This window comes from Miniopterus schreibersii (assembly GCF_964146895.1).
Source record: "Miniopterus schreibersii genome assembly, chromosome: 7".
NCBI lineage: Eukaryota > Metazoa > Chordata > Mammalia > Chiroptera > Miniopteridae > Miniopterus > Miniopterus schreibersii.
Genome location: NC_138108.1, coordinates 2861254 through 2880823, shown reverse-complemented (window position 1 = coordinate 2880823; position 19570 = coordinate 2861254). Strand labels below are relative to the sequence as shown.

The window sequence follows — 19570 nt, the reverse complement described above, 5'->3', positions numbered from 1 at the left end:
GGGGATGTTTTGAGCCAAGTCAAAGAAACTGTGGCTGTGTTTGGCAAGAGCACAGGGCAGGCAAAGGAAAGCGCGATACAGACGTTGGAGGGGGTTAGCGCATGATTCAGACATGGTGGGGTTAGTGCGTGAGGGCCTGGGGAGACAAACCAGACTTGCGGATTCTTGTCTGCAGACTGGGGGCGGGGGGGTGCCTCCGCAGAGCCCTAGATTGTTGGCTTTCCCCGAGGAGGTGATGGGATGGGTCCCACACCCAGGAGGACCAACCCCGCAGCTGGTCGTCCAGTTGCCTGCAGGGAGGAGGCAGGTAGCCGGAAGCTCAGGCCCCAGAGACCCTCCTGCCCTCCCTGCCCCGCACCACAACCCTCTGATTCTACAGACCCGGACTTTCTTACTTTCACAGGCCTGAGAAAACGTCCCGAGTCACTGTGCCCACGCCCAGCCCTCACACTTTCCACAGTAAAAACAGGGAGTGGGGAGTGGCACCGAGTGGGCAGGCCAGAGCTGCAGGGTCCTGCCCACTGTCCCCGTGGAGCCTGTGGGTGGTTTCGAGTCACCAGCTTTGGGTGAGCAGATAAGGATCGGCGTGCGTGTGTGTGTGTGTGTGTGTGTGTGTGTGTGTGAGCACCTTCATTCCCCTCTGAGTCTTACAGTCTTTCCCAGACGTGGTTCTCTGACCACAGCTGCTCCATGTGTCCTATGTCCCCTGTGTGGACACAGCCTTCATCCTAGAGGTAGGTGCTCAGTGGCTGTTGACCAAGGCAATGTGGCACCTGCCTGGGAGACACCCACCTTTCTCAGACTCTGGGACCAGGGCACATGGTCCTGCACACAGGCCTCATGACTGACCCAGATGGCCTGTTGGGGGCCCCAGACAACTACCGCTATCCCCCCAAGCTGAACTCAGTGGTGTTGAATCCAAGTGAACAGTGGTCAAGGAGGCCAGGGCATCCTGGTACCTTCAATGGGGCGTGCCCTCCTTGGGGACACGGGACAGCACAGCCGTCTCCTGCTTCAAGTGGACACCGACAGTCCTGGAGGTGGGACTGTGCAGCTGAGAGGAGAAGTGCCCCAGTGGCGGGGAAGGGTTGAGTTTCTCTGTGTGGGGCTGGTCCTCTCCTGTAACCGGAACCTGGGCCTTTCTTGCAGGGGAGGGAGTGCCTGAAAGGGGACACCAGTCACGTGTCACCTTTCCACTTGGGTTACTGCCCAGACCACTCAGGTCAGGGGTCAAGAGGCAGGGGGCGGGTGGGCAGTGGAATGAGCCAGTCAACCATTCACGGAGATGGCGAAGGTGGAAAGTGGGAGAGGAGGTTTGGGGCAAACCCCAGAGTTGGGTTTGGACCTGGGAGGTTCGAGATGCCATTCAGTAGTCTGAGCCCTTGGTGGTCTGAGGTCCAGGTTCAGGGGTCACTTGTCAGCTGAGCAGGACCCCGACCATGCCCATGTGTAACAGTAAATAAATAGGGAAAATAGTATAATGTATAGTAAATATAGTGATATATTTAAATACTTATAAATACACATATTTGCCGTCATAACGTAATGTTCAGTAAAATATAGCATAGTGGACCTTCGAGAACTCCTTATAAAGCAGATTGTGTCATTTCTCCCGACATCACTTTTCTAATAAAGGGAGGACTGGTTTGAGGGGTGCGGCGCATGAGCTCATAAGCCTTGAATTTGAGGCTTGGGGACATTGACTGCAGATCTGACGCCAGCAGGTGACTCACCGGGGTTTGCAGTGCTGTGGGGGGAGGGTGGGGCACAAAGAGGCAGAGAGGTTTTCCTGGCAGCACAGGTGAGGGCTTGTGTCCTGGAGCAGAGGCTGGAGCGTGGGCGCTTGAGAAGTAGAGTGAGCGTGGGCCTTAATTCGCTGCGGATAGACCTGAAAAGTTGAACTTTGCTGGTTTAAAAGCAGCAAGCAACCCCCTGAGGGTTTTGAGCCGGTATGACCCGACGGGAGAGGAGAGCTTTGCGAAAATTCAGGGCCCTGATGGAGACTGTGAGAGGCTGCAGGTGAGGAAGGCCTGGTGATCCCTGTGGGTTTGGGGAGACCCCAGTGCCTCCTGGAGTCTTACCTGGGCAAGTGACCCCAGGCACCCTCAATGCCTGACTCTGCAGTTGGTGGAGGTGCAGGGCTCCCCGCCTGACTGTATTTGGGCCCGGAGCCTGCCAGGCTTGGTCCAGCAGGGCCAGCTGCCCATCTCCAAATGGTGACAGTGCCCGGTGCTCACCATGAAGGTGCTGGTGGGTGTTGGGACTTTGTTTAAGGACCGTCTCCCACTGCCACCAGAGAAGAAGCCACATTCTGGACTTTCTCCAGGGCATTGAGCTCCACGGGCCGAAACGCCCCCTCCCTCCCGTGGAAGACCGAGCATGAATGACGGCATTGACGCTCAGCGGGAGGCGGCGCTCTGGCCACCAGGGAGTGGGACTTCAGCGCTTTGGCTGCGCTCCGGCTGATAAGTGGCCAGGGCTGCACAGTTGGTGGCTTATCTGTCCCTTGAATGGCAGCCTCTGTGAGGGTATCTTTGTGTTTTTAAAAGGAAAGCAGATCTCTGCATACAGCTGTTAACACTTTCTGTCTCTCCCCGGGCTCTGGGTCATAACTCTGTCCCCCCATCAATAATAAACAAAAATGATGATCAGTCTCCAAACACTGCAGGGTCTGTGATTCGTTCTGCCCAGCCCTTACGCCCTGGTTTCACCCTGGCCGCCCCCTGGAAGCCAGGAATCTGTCGCTCTGGAGCATTTCTCTCATCTCGTCTCGCCAACCTGCAGGCTCCTCCCGGTGCTCCCGGGTCCTGCAGGTGCCCGAGCGAGCTGTTGGCCAGGACTCTCCCCGCCCCAGGTAACTCGGCCCCGTCAGGCTCACCCACAGTGTCGGCTGAGGACGGACTTGGAGGATGGCAGGGCTGGTCCCAAGGTGCCCTCTCCTTGCCATCCACCTGCGATCCGCCCCCTAAGCTGCGTCAGTCATTTTCAGAGATAACGGCATTGCTGCTTCCCCCCTTCTCATCTGCAGCCAAAGTTCTCTTTCTCAATCAGGAACCTTCTGCGGCTTCCTGGGGTCTCCGGGGCAAGACTAAACCCCACGCCAGGACCAGGGCTGCGAATGCCCGGGGTGCGAGCACAGCGGCACGGAGCTCCTGTTCTAATAGAGCATGAATTCCTCACACAAGCCAAAGCAGGACGATGCCCTCCCCACTCCGTGCTACAGATAGGAAAACGGAGGCTTAGCGGAGCTCAGTGTTGAACACAAGGTGCCCAGTGTGGATGCAAAGCTGGGGCCGCTCGCTCACCCACCGTGGGCCCGCAGCCCGGACGCCGCGTGCAGAGCCGGGGGAAAGGGGACGGTGGGTGGGCTGAGCTGTCACCACAGCACAGGGGCTGCAGAGGGTGGAGTCAGGCCCTCCAGGTCCCTCTGGTTAGTAAAGGTGACACGTGGGTCAGAAGCTGCATTTCAGGGTGCCTTCAGATAAGGGAGGGACCTCGGACTGGGTTGCGTGAACCCGGCCGCACTGGGATGAAGCCCGCCTGTGCGCAGGGCGCTCTCAGCTGAGTGCTGCGGGCCAGCCGTGGCCAGCCGTGGCCAGCCGTGGCCAGCCGTGGCGTGTCTGCCTGCTCCTCTTGGAGAGCAGGTGAAATCCAGTGCTTTGAAATGGGCTCTTAGCTGGTGCTCTTCCTGAGTCCGGTGCTCGTTCATCTCCAGGACCCCCAGGTGCCCGGTGTCCCTTCCCCGAAAGGGCCGAGGCCCCGGGCGCGACTCCCGCGTTCCTTCCACCCACCCTTCCTCTGCTCGCTCAGCGACGCCGCCCGGCTCAGTAAACGGAGGGTCTCCCCTGCCCGAGTTACACGAAAATGCCTCATATATACGAATGGCCACTTGCATGTTCTATTTATGATTGTCTGTTTATTTGGGGTCCCGGGAGGATTGAAGGAGGGTGCAGGCGGGGAGCGTGCCCCCTCGGAGGCGCTATGCTAAGCCCTGTCCCTGGGGGCTGGAGCCACAGCCGAGGTTGCTCCTACCGCGGACCCAGCCCCTGCCTGGGCAGCTGGAGATTCATCCCTCCCTCTCCAAGCCCTCGAACCCTGGAGCCAGCGGCGTGGGCTGCACCGACCCCGTTTGGCCTTCTCTGACTGTAGGGAAAGGGCCAGCCCGGTGCTAGAACCCATCTCACAGACCCCACTGTGCCCGGGGAAGGGAGGCACCCACCGCGGCAGGGACACTGCCCGGCCCTGTGCCCGGGACCCCGGGAGGGAGCCTGCTCTGCCCTCGGGGCCGAGGGAATGACACGGGTCTGCGGATGGGACTAGCCTCTGAAAGAAAGGCTCCCGCTTCCCGTCAAGTTACTTTTTAACCTGTGTTTCACTTGCTCAAGGGACACGTTTTTCTTCCTCTCCCTCCAGGAGAAAGGGCATCTCGCACCGCCGGCGCCGGGCAGCATGGTGCCCTGAGACAGACGCCGAGTCGCCTGAGGAGGGGACATGGAGCCTTAGCAGCCCCCCGCGCCCGCCCCGCCCCAGGAGAGCCTCAGGATGGCGGCTCAGCGGATCCGGGCCGCCAACTCCAGCGGCCTCCCCCGCTGCAAGTCCGAGGGGACCCTGATCGACCTGAGCGAGGGCTTTTCCGAATCGAGCTTCAACGATGTCAAAGGTGAGCTCCGGGGGCAGACCCGGGTCGGGGCCCCTCGGCGGCCGGGTTCACGTTCAGACCAGTGCATCTGAGCCCTGAGCTCCGGCGGGTTATGAATCCAGCCCCGGGACAGCGACCACGTGTCTGTTCTGTTTCGCTCGTGTGTTGGGAGGTTGTTTTGAATTTTCCCCGTCAGTAACGAAACTTCACGCAGAATGTGTTTGTTTCCCCTCTTCATGTGTTTTGGTGACATTACGGTGGGAAGCTTGGTGGCGCAGAAAACTAGGGGGAAGCGTGACTTATTGGAAACACTGGGAAGAAACAGGGTTGTCTGGGACGGGGTCCCAGGACGTATGATGTCTGTCCCAGCTACTCAGCCCTGTCGTAGCTTCAAAGAAGTCATAGGAGAGCAAACAAATGCAGCCCTAAGCAGCATCCCGCCCAGCAGCTCCACACACATCCATGGTGAGCTCGTTTCAAGGTGGGGATCTATTCCGGCCAGAATACCTGCTACGAAGTCCTCTGCTTCTGCTGAGTGTTTTGCCTGCAGAGGACCGAGGCAGGAGGGTAGGGAATGGGTTGCCCAGTGCCCGGGAGTCCCTGACGCCTGGGGAGCTGCTCTGCATTAAAATCAAGGCAGCTGTGATCTGGGCAGCACTCGCTCCCCAGAATTCATTAAGTTGGAATTCAATAGGGATTTTCCTGCGTCCAACTGGATGGAGGCCCGGCCTGGTGCCCTGGGCGCTCCGTGGCAGGTGCCTGATGGAGGGCCCCTCCTAGAAGGGCCTGCACACCACTGTCCACTTTCACGAGGGGGGGGGCTGACCAGAAGGAGCCTGATCCTCGAGTGAAATCTGTTACCTTCTAAGGAGAGTGCTCGGAGTATTAAGTAAAACCGTTTCTGTTCTTCAGCCGGGTGAGACTGAAGTGATCATTTACATGGATATATTGTCTCGGGCTATGTACAACGCCAACCTCATAGCTTCCGTTTTTAATTTTAAAAATATTACTGTAAGAGAATTATTCTGGGCCAACATGATAGGGATTTAACTTGCGAGGGATTCTAACCAGATTTTAATAGCTCTCGGGCTTTCTTTAATTTTCATTTGGTTCTAATTTTCATGTGACATTTTCATTAGCTGTGTCAAGGAGACAGAAGTGGTTTATAGGCCTGGAGCCCGTGACCAGACAACAGAGTGGGAGAGAAGGTCTTATATTATCTCTGACCCCAGCCTGACCCACCTCCCTTCTCCCCACCTCCCCTTCGAAGCCAGTCCCTTTTATGCTGCTGTTTTTGTTCAGTCCCCTCCCTTCAGGGTGTGTGATGTTCCAGTAGGGGCCACAGCCAGGGGGAAGCCTCATTTTGCCTTTGGCCGTCGCCTTGGCCCAGTAGCGTGGACACTCCCTGTCTGCTGTGAGCAGCCCAGACTGCAGGAGCGGTCATCCAGGGGCTATGGGCCGAGCACCTGCTGTGCTGGACCCTCTGCCAGGGACACACAGTGAGCAGAGCAGCCCCCAACGGAGCTTGTACCCTGATGGGGCGATGGAGCCCTCCCCCCCAAAACTGAAGCAAATGCGTAAGGTGCCTGAAATATTGGGTGGTGATCAGTGTTGTGGGGAATAAAACAGGAGGGGGTGCTGTGTCCACTGTGACAGAACATTTTGTGAGCCCTCCCCCCGGGCCAAGCGTCACTGTCCTAAGCCCCCCGCCGGCACCATTTCATCTAATCCTCCCCAGGGCCCCTTGAATAAAGAGTCTCTTCTCCATCATGAAGAACTTCAGGCTCCGGAGGTCAGACAGTCCTGAGGGCCTGGATTAAAAGCCCAGGTCTAGCCCTGGCCGGCTTGATGCTCAACCACTGAGCCACGCCCAGCCGGATAATATCAAAATTTTAATAAAAATTAAGTAAATAAGGGTGGTTCAACTTGTAATGGAAGAATCGGGCCTGAGCTTCAAGGGAATGTGTCTTGGGTGTCGAAGGCGGGATATGGAGGCAGCTCTTCTGAGGCTCTTCTTGTCCCCCCTGTGCCTGGTCACATGCCTCAGGGTCACTAAATTCAGAACATCTCTGTGTTTGCTAAGACACAGGGACACACAACTGTTCCCCTACCTTTCTAGGCTCTAGACTCTAGGCTTAGTTATTGGTTGGCCTAATAACTAAATGGACATAAGACAGATTTACAAGAGAAAAACAAATTTAATGACATACGTATGGGGCCCCTGTAAGACTGTGCGACCTATAATAATATGAGACCTGGGGCCGTCAGGCCAAAAAGGCTCATATGCTAGGAAGGCTGAGCTGGGAAGGAGGCGGCGGGGCTGGGCCTCGAAGGGAAGGAGATTCACAGGAAGATGGAAGAGCAAGTGTTGGATAAACAGGTTTCCCAGCCCTGCGGAGACAGTGGGACAGAATTCCCTGCCTAGCTCCCCCAGCCCACCGGCGGGCGCTCCGCGTCTTCTCTCTGGTGACAGCTCTTCCCGGAACGGGCCTCCATCTACATTCTCGTAAGCCGTAAGGAGGCAAAGGCTCTTCCTGAGTCTCTGGGGCCTGGGTTGTCTTCCGATCAGAGTAGTCCACGTGCCACAGGGGTGGACTTTGGGGGGCCTGCCCTGCGCCCCTCACTGCCCAGCAGCAGTTCCGGCCAGTTAGTCAGGTAAAGAGAACTTTGACCCGAACGAGACGTTTGAAACGCGGGCACACGGGGACTTCCCTGTGCCGGTTTGCGCGCCTGTGGCTGGCGGAGCGACTTCCCCCGTGGCCTCGCCCGACGTTGCGTGTGGGACTCGGACTCGGCCGAGTGTGGCGAGACCCCCGTGCCCGCGTGGGCGTGTCGGCCCCACGCCAGGCCCCGCTCCGGTTTGTTCCCGTGAGTCGGGCAGCGGCTGGCGGTCGCGTCCGGTAGAGGCTGTTTCCTGGCCCGCACTCCCCTAGCTGGGGCGGAGCCCTGCGGCCCGCCCGCCTCTGCGCCCTCACCTTCCCTTCTGTGTGTGTCTTGCAGTGCCTTCTCCCAGTGCCTTGCTCGGGGACAATCCCACGCATTTCGGAAACGCGAAGGAAGTGATCGCCATCAAGGACTACCGCCCCAACAACTTCACCACCCTGAAGTTCTCCAAGGGCGACCACCTCTATGTGCTGGACACGTCGGGCGGGGACTGGTGGTATGCCCACAACACCACGGAGATGGGCTACATCCCCTCCTCCTACGTGCAGCCCCTCCACTACCGGAACTCCACGCTGAGCGACAGCGGGATGATCGACAACCTTCCCGACAGCCCGGACGAGGCGGCCAAGGAGCTGGACTTGCTCGGAGGGTGGACGGATGACGGGAAGGGACCGGCCAGAACCTACAGTAATAACCCCTTCTGGAACGGCGTCCGGACGAACCCGTTTCTGAACGGGAGCGTGCCGGGGGGGGTGCCCGGCGCAGACGAGCCGGCTCCCAAGAGCACCGTGGACTTGCTGCTGTTCGACACGGGCACGAGTCCCTTCCCCGAGTCCAGCTCGGCCACCACGAACGGCACCGGCAACATCTTCGACGGGCTGCCGGCTGCAAGTCAGCTGCCCGCCGAGGCGCCGGGCAGGCGGGACAACCCGTTCTTCCGGAGCAAGCGCTCCTACAGCCTGTCGGAGCTCTCCGTCCTTCAGTCCAAGTCCGACGCGCCCGCCTCGTCGGGGTTCTTCACGGGCTTGAAGTCCCCGGCCCCCGAGCAGTTCCAGAGCCGGGAGGACTTCCGCGCCGCCTGGCTGAGCCACCGGAAGCTGGCCCGGTCCTGCCACGACCTGGACTTGCTGGGCCAGAGCCCCGGGTGGGGCCAGACCCAGGCGGTGGAGACGAACATCGTGTGCAAGCTGGACAGCTCGGGGGGCTCCGTGCAGCTCCCCGACACCGGCATCAGCATCCACGTGCCCGAAGGCCACGTGGCCCCGGGGGAGACCCAGCAGATCTCCATGAAGGCGCTGCTGGACCCGCCCCTGGAACTCAACAGCGACAGGTGCTGCAGCGTCAGCCCCGTGCTGGAGGTGAAGCTGAGCCACCTGGAGGTGAAAACCGTCATCGTGTTGGAGATGAAGGTTTCCGCCGAGGTGAAAAATGACATTTTCAGCAAAAGCACAGTGGGCCTGCAGTGCCTGAGGAGCGACGTCAAGGAAGGGCCGTACGTCCCCATTCCGCTGACCTACAGCTACGGGGACACGGTCCAGGTGCACCTGGACAACCTGGAGCCCTGTATGTACCTGGCCATTGTTGCCCACGGGCCCAACATCCTCTACCCTTCCACCGTGTGGGACTTCATCAACAAAAAGGTCACAGTGGGTCTCTATGGCCCCAAACACATCCATCCGTCCTTCAAGACGGTGGTGACCATTTTTGGGCATGACTGTGCCCCCAAGACCCTCCTGGTCACCGAGGTCACCCGCCAGGCACCCAGCCCCGCGCCCGTGGCCCTGCAGCTCTGGGGCAAGCACCAGTTCGTCCTGCCCAGGCCCCAGGACCTCCAGGTCTGCATGTTCTCCAACATGACGCACTACGAGGTCCGCGCGAGCGAGCCGGCCAAGGTCGTGAGGGGCTTCCAGATGAAGCTGGGCAAGGTGAGCCGCCTGATCTTCCCCATCGCCTGCCAGGGCCCCGGCGAGCTCTCCGACTTCACCCTGCGCGTCCAGGTGAAGGACGACCAGGCGGCCATCCTCACCCAGTTCTGCGTCCAGACTCCCCAGCCGCCCCCCAAAAGCGCCATCAAGCCGTCCGGGCAGAGGCGCTTCCTCAAGAAGAACGAAGTTGGGAAAATCATCCTGTCGCCGTTCGCGGCCACCACCAAGTACCCCACTTTCCAGGACCGCCCCGTGTCCAGCCTCAAGTTCGGCAAGTTGCTGAAGACCGTGGTCCGGCAGAGCAAGAACCACTACCTGCTGGAGTACAAGAAGGGGGAGGCCATCGCCCTGCTCAGCGAGGAGAAGATCCGCCTGAAGGGGCAGCTGTGGACCAAGGAGTGGTACATCGGCTACCACCAGGGCCAGGTGGGCCTGGTGCACGCCAAGAACGTGCTGGTGGTGGGCAGGGCCCGGCCCAGCCTGCCGTGCGGGCCCGAGCTGAGCACGGCCGTGCTGCTGGAGCAGATGCTGCGGCCCTGCAAGTTCCTCACCTACATCTACGCCTCGGTCCGCACGCTGCTCATGGAGAACGTCAGCAGCTGGCGCTCCTTCGCCGACGCCCTGGGCTACGGGAACCTGCCGCTCGCCTCCTTCTGCCGCGCGGAGCCCGACAGCGAGCCCGAGCGGGTGGCATCCGTCCTGGAGAAGCTGAAGGAGGACTGTAACAACGCCGAGAACAAGGACCGCAAGTCCTTCCAGAAGGAGCTCATGATGGTAGGTCCCGGCGGGTTGGGCTTTGGGGGGGTGGGGTGCAGTCCAGCCTCTCCTCGCACCGGGGGTGCCGTGTGGTTGAGTGAGCCTCGTGGTTGAGTGAGCCACTGGACGGGTGTCAACGTGCGTGCTGTGTGGTTCAGTGAACCCTTGGGCAGGTGTCACATGGGTGCCTTGTGGTTCGGTGAGTCATTGGACAGGTGTCACGTGGGTGCTGCGTGGTTTTGTGAACCGTTGGACAGGTGTCATGTGGGTGCCTTGTGGTTCGGTGAATCCTTGGACAGGTGTCACATGGGTGCCCCGTGGTTTCGTGAACCGTTGGACTGGTGTCACATGGGTGCTTGTGGTTTAATGAGCAGCTGGATTCGTGTCCGGGCTCGTCTCTGCTCCCTGAAATGCAAGGACAGGATTTTAAGCATCTGTAGAGAGGCGTCTACAGGGACGTGCGGGGACCACCCCAAACAGCTCAGGTCTTTCTTCCCGCTGAATCTGGGGCTCCTCAGAGGTCTCAGGATGGATCTCCACATGCCCAGTGGGATGGGGACACGCGGGGCCTGCACTCCAACCACCTCTCTGTAGACGTCTTGGGAGAGGATCTGTCCTTTCATCAGCTTTCCGCCGGCATCTATGGCTCAAATTTTAGAACCACTGCCCCAGCGTCGGGCTTTATTTTAATGAGTTTTCCTCTCCACGTCTTACTGGGGGGCCCCCCCATGTCTCTGTATTGTTTCCCTCTTCCTCCTTTCCGGGGGCGTGTGAGTCAGGGGTGGGGACGCCTCTGCTTCGCCAGCACAACCAACAGTTGGGATCCTGAGAAGTGAGAGGGGAAGCTGGTGTCGCTACAGGATTCACCCGCCCACCAGCCAACCGGGGGCCCTGACTGGACCTTTCACAGCTCTCACAGGCCTGGCTCAGCCCGGGTCCCGCACCCCACTCCCTGCAGCAGCCCCACTGCCCACAGCAGCCCCTCTCCTAACTGCTGGATGGGCTCCGGCAGTGCTCGGAGAGGCTTAATAATGCCCTGCTCCGGGCACCTCTTGTAGTCTGTGCTGCCCTTTGTCAGTCAGCTTCATTCTGTGACAGAAGCTGTTCTGTGTCTGTGCTTCTGGGAACAGGCGAACCAGGTGTGTCTGAGGTGCAGCCGAGGTTTGCCCATTGCACACACATCTCTCTGCTGCCCCCTGGAGCCGGGGACGGAAGGGATGCAGTCCACTGTGGCGTGGCCACTCCTGCAGGGAGTGGGCAGTGAAGCAAGGCCCACGATGGTATAAGGAGCTGGACACGCGGAGCAGATGGGAACCTGACAGTGCCCCAAGGGGAGAGCCGGGAAGCGAGGGGCAGGTGGAGGGGCGACCTTGGCCACCAGAGGTCATGGGGCATCGGCAGCTTCAGTGGAGAGGACTCGGGGTTGTCATGGCTGGGGGTGAGCTTGGCAGCAGGAGAGCTCCCCCGGGCACCCAGCGTGGTCCCCCCGGGGTGATGCCTCGCGCCCCTCCCTTCGGGGCGCACGTAGGAGCAGCTCCTGCGCAGGCCAGCGACGCGGGGGGGGGGGTCCCCGGCTCCTCCGGGACGGACCTCACACCGTGGGCGGGCTGAGCTTCCCTCTCGCGGGCCTCAAGCTGGCATTCTCCATCGATTAGGGAATTAGGTGCTCTCGCGGAGCGAACGCGGATTGATCGCGCCTGCGTGAGCTAAAACGACGCTCACCTTGAGTGGGCAGAGGGCAAAGGAACCGATCCCAGCAGCTCCTTCCGGGCTGTGGGGAAACGCCTGAGGAGGTGGCTTTTATCTCATTTCCTCACTTCTTTGCATAAGACGTTAGCCATTGCTCCCTTTTTTCCAACCTGGGGGACCCAGAATAGATTTTTCCGTTGGCTTCTTTAGGTGAGTTAGTGTGAGGGTGAGGCTCTGTGTGTCGGGGGCCCTCTCGCCTTCCCCCAGCCCCACACCCTGGCGCCCAGAGCCCCAGGGAGGAGGGAGTGGAACTCGACGTTGGCAGGAAGGTGCCCTGGAGTGAAACTGGTTCCCCTCACCTTCCCTGAGCGGCAGATCCGAGCGCCTGGCCAGACTCAGAAACCGCAGGCCGGCTGACCCCAGGGTGCTGGAGGAGTCGCTGGAAGCCGGGGGCTTAATTTCCAGGGACTTAGAAATCAGCGTCGACCAAGGACCTAACCTGCCCCTTCCCCCTCTCACAGCCAGACACCCCCTCCCCCGGGTACCCCTCTCCTTGTGAAAGTAGTTTTCTGTTTACGACAGTGCCTCGGTTTGGAATTGTGATTAAATGAATTAGACAGGGAAGGTTTGGACAGCAGACTTCCCAGATGAGAAGAAATAGGAGCTGTCAGTCCACTGCAGAGACCCTGCTTCCAGATCTGGCCACATGCTTAGGTTCTAGGGGACCCCCCCCCAACATCATCGACGTTACTGTGTCCCATGAGTCGCAGCGGTGCAGGGGTTCAGGGGTGTATTGCAGGTGTTAAAGCCCTGGCCGGTTTGGCTCCATGGTCAGAGCGTCGGCCTGCAGACTGAAGGGACTCGGGTTCAGTTCCGGCCAAGGGCACGGACCTGGGTCACAGGCTCGATCCCTGACCCTGGTCGGGGCTCTTGCGGGAGGCAGCCCATGGATGTGTCTCACAGCGTTGTTTCTCTCTCCCTTCCACTGTCTCTGGAAAGCAATGGAAAAAATATCCTCAGGTGAGTGTTAAAGAATGATAATAATAAAGCGTTAGGGTGGAGCCAGTTGTCTCTGTCTCTGCAGCGGGGCTCCGCCCGCGCCCGGAGTTGCCCCCCTCACGCTCTGCTCCCCCCTCCCCCAGGCCTTGCTGAAGATGGACTGCCAGGGCCTGGTGGTCAGGCTCATCCAGGACTTCGTGCTCCTGACCACGGCCGTCGAGGTGGCGCAGCGCTGGAGGGAGCTGGCTGAGAAGCTCGCCAAGGTGTCCAAGCAGCAGATGGACGCGTACGAGTCTCCCCACCGGGACAGGAATGGGGTCGTGGACAGCGAGGTGAGCCAGGCGGCGCTTCTTCCAACCCGTAAAATGCAGTTGTAGCAATGCAGTTTTATAGCGTTTTCATTGACGACAGAGTGGGTTGGACGTGAAAGCACGTGCCCAGCGCACAGTAGGCCCCCACTGAGTGGGGTGGGTCCTGTCCTTCTTGGGGTCTTCAGCGGTGACTCCAAATCTGACGCGGGCAAGGCCACATGCCATGCAGTGGAATGTTGGAACAGCATTGGCAGGACTGCCAGTCCCTTGCTGGTCCCCACCTTAAATTACCTTCAGTTAGAGGGAGTGTGAGCCACAGCAGGCCGGGCTCCTGCTGAGATGTCCTGTTTTCTCACCTGTTGGTGGAGGTCACTAAGCTTCCAGAGATTAGGAAGGGGGCAGCTCCAGGCCTAAGGGTGTCCTTTATTAAACCGGGTGAATTTCTGAATCAGTGGCCCCGATAGAAAGTGCTATGGGGATTGTAAGGAGAGAAATCCTTTCTGTTGGTTGAGACACCATTGGCTACGTCCCTCCTCTAGCACAAAACACCCTGTTCCCTTTGAAACGTGCTGGCCCGGGACAGAGACGGTCACCTGTGGCGCCGAGTTTGCTCCGCTCTTACAGAGCAATGTAAACACTAGCAGAGGAGCTGCATCGGGGGACAGGTTCAAACGTCCGACTGCCCCTCACCTCTGTCCCTTCTCCCTCCTTTTGTTCTGGACGACTCCCTCCTGCAGGCCATGTGGAAACCCGCCTATGACTTTTTACTGACCTGGAGCCACCAGATCGGGGACAGCTACCGGGATGTCATCCAGGAGCTGCACACGGGCCTGGACCGGATGAAGAACCCTATCACCAAGCGCTGGAAGCACCTCACTGGCACCCTCATCCTTGTGAACACCCTGGACATCCTGCGAGCTGCTGCCTTCAGTCCTGCTGACCAGGACGACTTTGTGATTTGAACTGGTCCCCCCCGGTCTGCTCTGCCCTGGGGCCTGTGCCCCCGTCTGCCCCGGATGCCCATGCAGTGACGTGTTGCTGGGAAGGGAGGAAGGGAGGGCTGGCTGCTCAGACGATCAGGGTGGCTCCGGGCTGGCCCCGTGCCCCAGGACCAAGCAAGCACACGCAGCACTCCACCCGCTGCCTCCGCCACGGGGCAGGGGGCGCCTGAAGGGAATTTCTACTGCAGGTCATTGCCAATCAAATAGCTTTCTATTTGTTAGGTATAAATTTAAATTTAAAATCACTTTTTTTAAAGTATGGGGAGGAGGGGACATACGAGAAAGGTGGTATCTAATTTTTTTAATGGATCATCAAGGTTAAAAAAAAAAACACCTAATGGGGCAGATGCTGTTGAGGTTTTTATGTTCTCTAAAGATCTTTTTAAATTATGTTACAGATGTATATATGTATTTAAAAGTTATCCGGGGCATTTCATATCCCCAGACACTCACATTTCAACAAGAAGCACGGGAAGATGCTTGTTCGAGTGTTGGACCTTCTTTCACTCTGTACCTGTAAAAACGTAAATCGAATAGGAACCGTGGTTTTTTGGTAGATGAGTGTAGTAGCTCAAGCCCATTCTTTCTGAGAACGTCCTGGGTCATGTTCTCTCCTCTTTTGTTATCTTGTGTACCGTTGCCTCCTGGTGCAGAAAGTGACCAGCCACAGCGCACGTGGACCGTTTCGTGGGCAAAGTTAAGTCCGACATGCGTGACTGGTGCCCTTGAGATGAGGAAGCAGCTGGGAGCTGGCGTTCTTTGTGGCCCCTGCTCGTTCGAAAGAGCAACCCCGGCTGCAAGTGAGCTGGTCCCTGCAGAACTCCCCCTCCCTATGGTCACGAAGGAAACTTTGCCACAAGGACGCCCTCTGCAAGGTGCCTGCTGCCATTTGCCAAACTCTCGCTTCATTTCACCCAACATGTAACCCCTCTCCCTTCCTGGTATGCCCATGTCGCCTCGGAAATGAAAGGAACAGTATGGGGAGACCGTTTTAATTTACAATATAGAGATTATCTGAGCAGGGTGAGCATTCTCAGAAAATGAAATAGTTCCCACATAATGTCTGGGACCTGGCAGAATGTGGCGTTGGTAACCTTTACGGTTGCAGGCCGACTTTCCAGGTTGAATTCTGTGACGGCAGTGTAGTCGTGGCAGCTCAGAGGGAGCAGGGGCACGACTGAAGTCCCCGGGAATGTACTCGTAGGAAGTCACGTGGGCCACTTGGATCCTGATCTCATTCTTTAAATCTGCTTTCTTAAAACACATTAATTACTTACTATAATCAATGTCTATTCCCTTATGGGGCTGAAACATTCTTACGTATCTGCTGATTCAGATACTGAAGATCAACTGGCTAGAAAACACAATGATACCAAAAACTAAAAACACTACATATTTTATGCTGCAAGAAGAACCAAGACACACAGTTCCCCAATCATCACACGTGATACCCTTAAATTCTACTTTTCAGCTCTCCCCCTTTGTTCTTCCACTGACCCTCTCTCCCCTTTTCCCCAAAGACGAAACAAAACCAGTTGCACCTTAAACCATGGATATTTTTCCTCAGGGGCTTAAAATAGTGTCCTATGCAACATATCTTGTAGCACAAATTAAATTCTACAGAAGTTGCAGTAAATTTTGTTTGGATATTTTGACCTCTTAAGTATGTGTCTGTGTGTTTTTTCCATACCAACCAAACTTTAAATAAAACCTAGTGCAAGTATCTGTGGATAGGACAATGGCTCCCTCCCCTAACAGTCAGCCCTTAGCGACAGTTGGGTTAGCAGGTATCCGTTTTCTTGATATTAATTTAATTGCTCTTGGAACGTAGGAGTCGCAGTCATCGCCGGCCAGTGGGAAATCGGTGTTGCCCGGAGCACGCAAAAGGTTCACGGGGACGGCTTCCTTTATTTTGGCCCCATGCCCCTGGGACTGGCAATCCCAGTCCCGAAGTAGAGTTCAGGACTAAGCCATTCCACTGGCTGTTTCCACTTGCACCACCCTCCTCACTGAGATAATGGTTTTGCCATGTTTTCTGGGTGCCCAGCATCTTGAGAACACTCTTGCTATATTTGGAACCCCCAAAACACAAACTCACAGCTTCCCTTGCAGCTAAATGCAGGTGTGTCTAGCTTCCACCATGTGGATCTCTGATCCCATCACCAACTTGCAGAAGGAGGCGAGGCTGGTGGCGGAAACATCTTTCTTCAGGCACCGTGGGTCTGGGGCAGAGCTCCTGGCCTGGCCGTGGCCTCAGTGGGATACGCAGGGCGGTGGCAGTTTCCCTGATGGGGTGGCGCAGTCCTCTGGAAGCTCAAAATTGAGCTCGGTTCTTGAGCCCTCCCGACTCTCTGAATTACCCAGTTGCCCTTTAGGAAGTCCCTTTTTAGAAGCGTTAGCCATTGTCAGTGTCTGTTGCTTGCAGATAAACACCTTGATTTCTGACTCTTTTTATTTCTTCAGGATTCTGCCCTGATACTCAGACTCTGGGAAGTGTTTCTGGACGCCCCATCTGGGCTCAAGGCCCTTTCTATGCTTTCCTGCAGAACTCTGCCCTTACCACAAATATAATCCAAATCTCTCTAGCAGAGCTTGCATTTGCTTCTGCCCCAGGCTGTAAACTGGGCAAGGAGGTGCCACAGTGCCCAGCTCAGGCTCAATACATTCAAAGTCACACTCAACACGTTCTTGGATGGATGACCGAATGAACAGCTTCCCAGTGACGACTGCAGCTCGGTTCATTCAGGGGAACGGAGGCTGAGTACCTGGATCGCTCTGTGTGAAACTGGAGTGGCTTTTATCAAACAAATAGAAGTTTTATGGGGAGTCCATTCTGGATTTTTTTTTCTAGCAAGTTCTATCTCTACTCATTTTAGTTCACTGGTCTCCCCCCTGTAATATTGCACATGTTTAGCTCAGCTGAAGCCCACACTTTGGAAGAAAAAGTGTTGTATTTTCACACATCCATGTATTTTTCTGCACTCCAAATGCAAAATGAGTTTACACCCAAGGTGCGGATTCTCGCACCTGGGTGAGAATAGCAGACACTTAGTGAGCATCTGCAGCCTCAGGTGAGCTGTCCTGGTGTCACAGGCCTCCCGAGATAGTCACCAGGGCACCTGAGGGAAGCGGAAGGCAGGAGGATGGGCAGGCCTCCGGGGCGGGCGGGGCGGTTGCCTGGCGGCCACTGGGCATGACCCTTCTAGAAGAGAAAGGAAGGGTCTGGAGAATTGAGTCACTCTCAGTGTCCACGCTGAGCCTGGTTAGAATCGACATCTACAGAATGAAGAATTTATGGTAAAATCCGTGCTGACGAGTCACCTGAACCCTCTGTAACCCTGAAATACAAACGCGACCCTGCATGTGCAACAAGAAGCGCCACACGAAGGCGTGTTCTGCGTGCAACCGGTGAATTTGTAAGAATGCGGTTAGGGGTTCCGAATCTGAGTAACCGGAGTCCAGCTCGCCGAGGCGGTTTGCAGAACGCCTTTCTGTCTCCCTAATTATCACATTTTCCATGTGATAGGTAAGTTGAGAAACTAAAGACAGAGAAGGGGATGGACGCGAACTGCGGGCGCTTGACCTAGTTAGAAATATATGCACAGGCCTTGGAGATTTATGTGCTTTTCCCAGGTCCTGGGAGATAGCTGTCACTTTTCAAATATTAGGTTCGTGCCAAATACATAGAGATATCCTAGCACCTGGGGTCGCTGCTATGTGATCTCTCAAGCTATCAAAAGGGATACGTCTGTTTTTCATTCAGAAATCCCTACTCCATTTAATTCCCTTTTCGGTCTGTGGCATGTGACGTATTAAAAAGTTCCGTTTAAAATCTGATTGGATACTTGGCTGTGGTCGGGCAGCCTTCTGCCCCTGAACGGAAGAGCCTCGGCCGGTATCTCGCCTCGAACAAGGCGGTTAATTAGGATCGTTTTTCTCAACGTTCCTTCACAATACGGTGCTTTTCTCTGCATCGTTCAAATGCACGTCCTGTTCACGCTTAACTGTGTGTTCTGCAAGCCAGTCAGATCGCAGCAGAGCTCTGGTTGAAATATCTATTATTTGGGGTTCCCGTCTATTTTCTTCCACCCACAGCTCTTGGAGGAGGTAGAATGGGTACCAGCCTAGTCATCTTGAGAAAATGAAAGCATTCAACTATTTAAGGTCACTTTAAAAATGTAATCGCTGTGATTAAAGTGAATCTGCCCCACCTTGTTCTTGGGTGCCCTGGACTGTGACGACAAGCTCAGTTTCTAATGTGATGGTAAAACATAGATGGGAAAGAAACGTAAATGACTTCTATTTCTGGGTAGGAGGGGATGGCTGTGGATTTCATGTTGTGATTTCTAAATATTCCAGCAGCCACAGTGCCTCTCCTGGGCCTCCCGGCTCCCACTCGCGGTCCCACTGTCAGCCCCTCCTGCTGAACTTTAATTAAAATCCAGGCAGTTGTTTCTGGGGAGGCCCCTCTGATGCACACAGCACCCCTGGGACTTGCTGGACCCCCCCCCACTGAGAGGGGCGCATGGGCTGGTTGGTGCTTAGCAACAGGCCTGCCTCCACCTGCCGGTGCCTCTCAGGTTTCCTGCTGGCAGAGGGAGTGAATTGCCTCCCCGGCTGGGCACCGTGCTCCACAGGCCTGGGCCTCGCCAGTGCTCCGTCCCCAAGGCTGTGGGATTACAGCTGCCTCCTGTCCCCGTGGGGGTCCCCCTGGGCAGGTACACAGTCCTCTCATTTGCTGTTCTTGTAGGACCTTGCAGGGTCCCATCCCCCCCCCCCCCCCCCCCCGAGCCCAGTGCAGGCCTTATAAGCTTCGTCAGCACCTGGGAGGCGTGTGTGGAGTGCTGTGTGTGCACGTGTGTGAGCATGCGCGTGTATGCACCAGAGCTCGAGGGATCTGAGACAGGCCCCCTGGGTCCTCACCTTGGACAACACCCCCACCCCACTGCAGAAGAAAGGGCTCCTCAGTCTTAGTCCAAGGCCGTGTAAACTAAAAACATCCACACTTCCCTAGCGCTTGCTGTGCCTGCCTCAGTCCTAAGAACTTGAGCGATTTTACCTCATTTGAGCCTCAAGAGGCCCTGAGAGGTGGGTACAACTATTATCCGCATTTCCAGATGAGAAAGTAAGGCCCAGGGAGGTTAAGTACCTATCCTACGGTCACACAGCCACAGAGTGTGGAGCTGAGATTCAAACCCGGGCAGCCTGGCCCTGAGGTCCTCGCTGTACCCATTCCTGCCGTACCCAGGTGACATTTCCTGTGGCTCAGAAACCCCAGCAAGAGACGGAAATGGTGACCTGCATAACTGAAAGTGGTCAGTAGCAAAACCTGTCCTTTCCCCCTGAGCGCGTTTTACGTGGAGACGGTTGAAAGGGGAGGTGGGTTTGCCGCAGGCGTCTCGGTTTGAATTTCCTCTGGACGAGCAGAGATACGGAGCTCGAGGCTCCGCACCTGCCTCAGCGGCGGCACGGCGACGGCCGGGGCCCGCTGCCCCGCGAGCGAAGCTCGAAGCTTCCGCAAATGACCGCCCAGCACAAAGGGGCAGCCAGATAACCCTCGGCACACCTGCACGGTGGGACCTGCTC

The 19570-nt window shown here is 57.0% G+C and overlaps 1 protein-coding gene across 1 annotated transcript in view; it reads left to right on the top strand.

Moving 5' to 3' along the window:
• SH3BP4 (SH3 domain binding protein 4) overlaps positions 1-15346 on the top strand; it is a 60599-nt gene extending 45253 nt beyond the window's left edge. Inside the window, exons 3-6 of the mRNA XM_081141773.1 lie at positions 4414-4660; positions 7640-10002; positions 12816-13004; positions 13721-15346. Coding sequence (XP_080997899.1) covers positions 4543-4660; positions 7640-10002; positions 12816-13004; positions 13721-13945 — 2895 coding nt within the window. The 5' untranslated portion in view covers positions 4414-4542 and the 3' untranslated portion in view covers positions 13946-15346. The remainder of the gene's footprint in view (positions 1-4413; positions 4661-7639; positions 10003-12815; positions 13005-13720) is intronic.
• The last annotated feature ends 4224 nt before the right edge of the window (positions 15347-19570 follow it).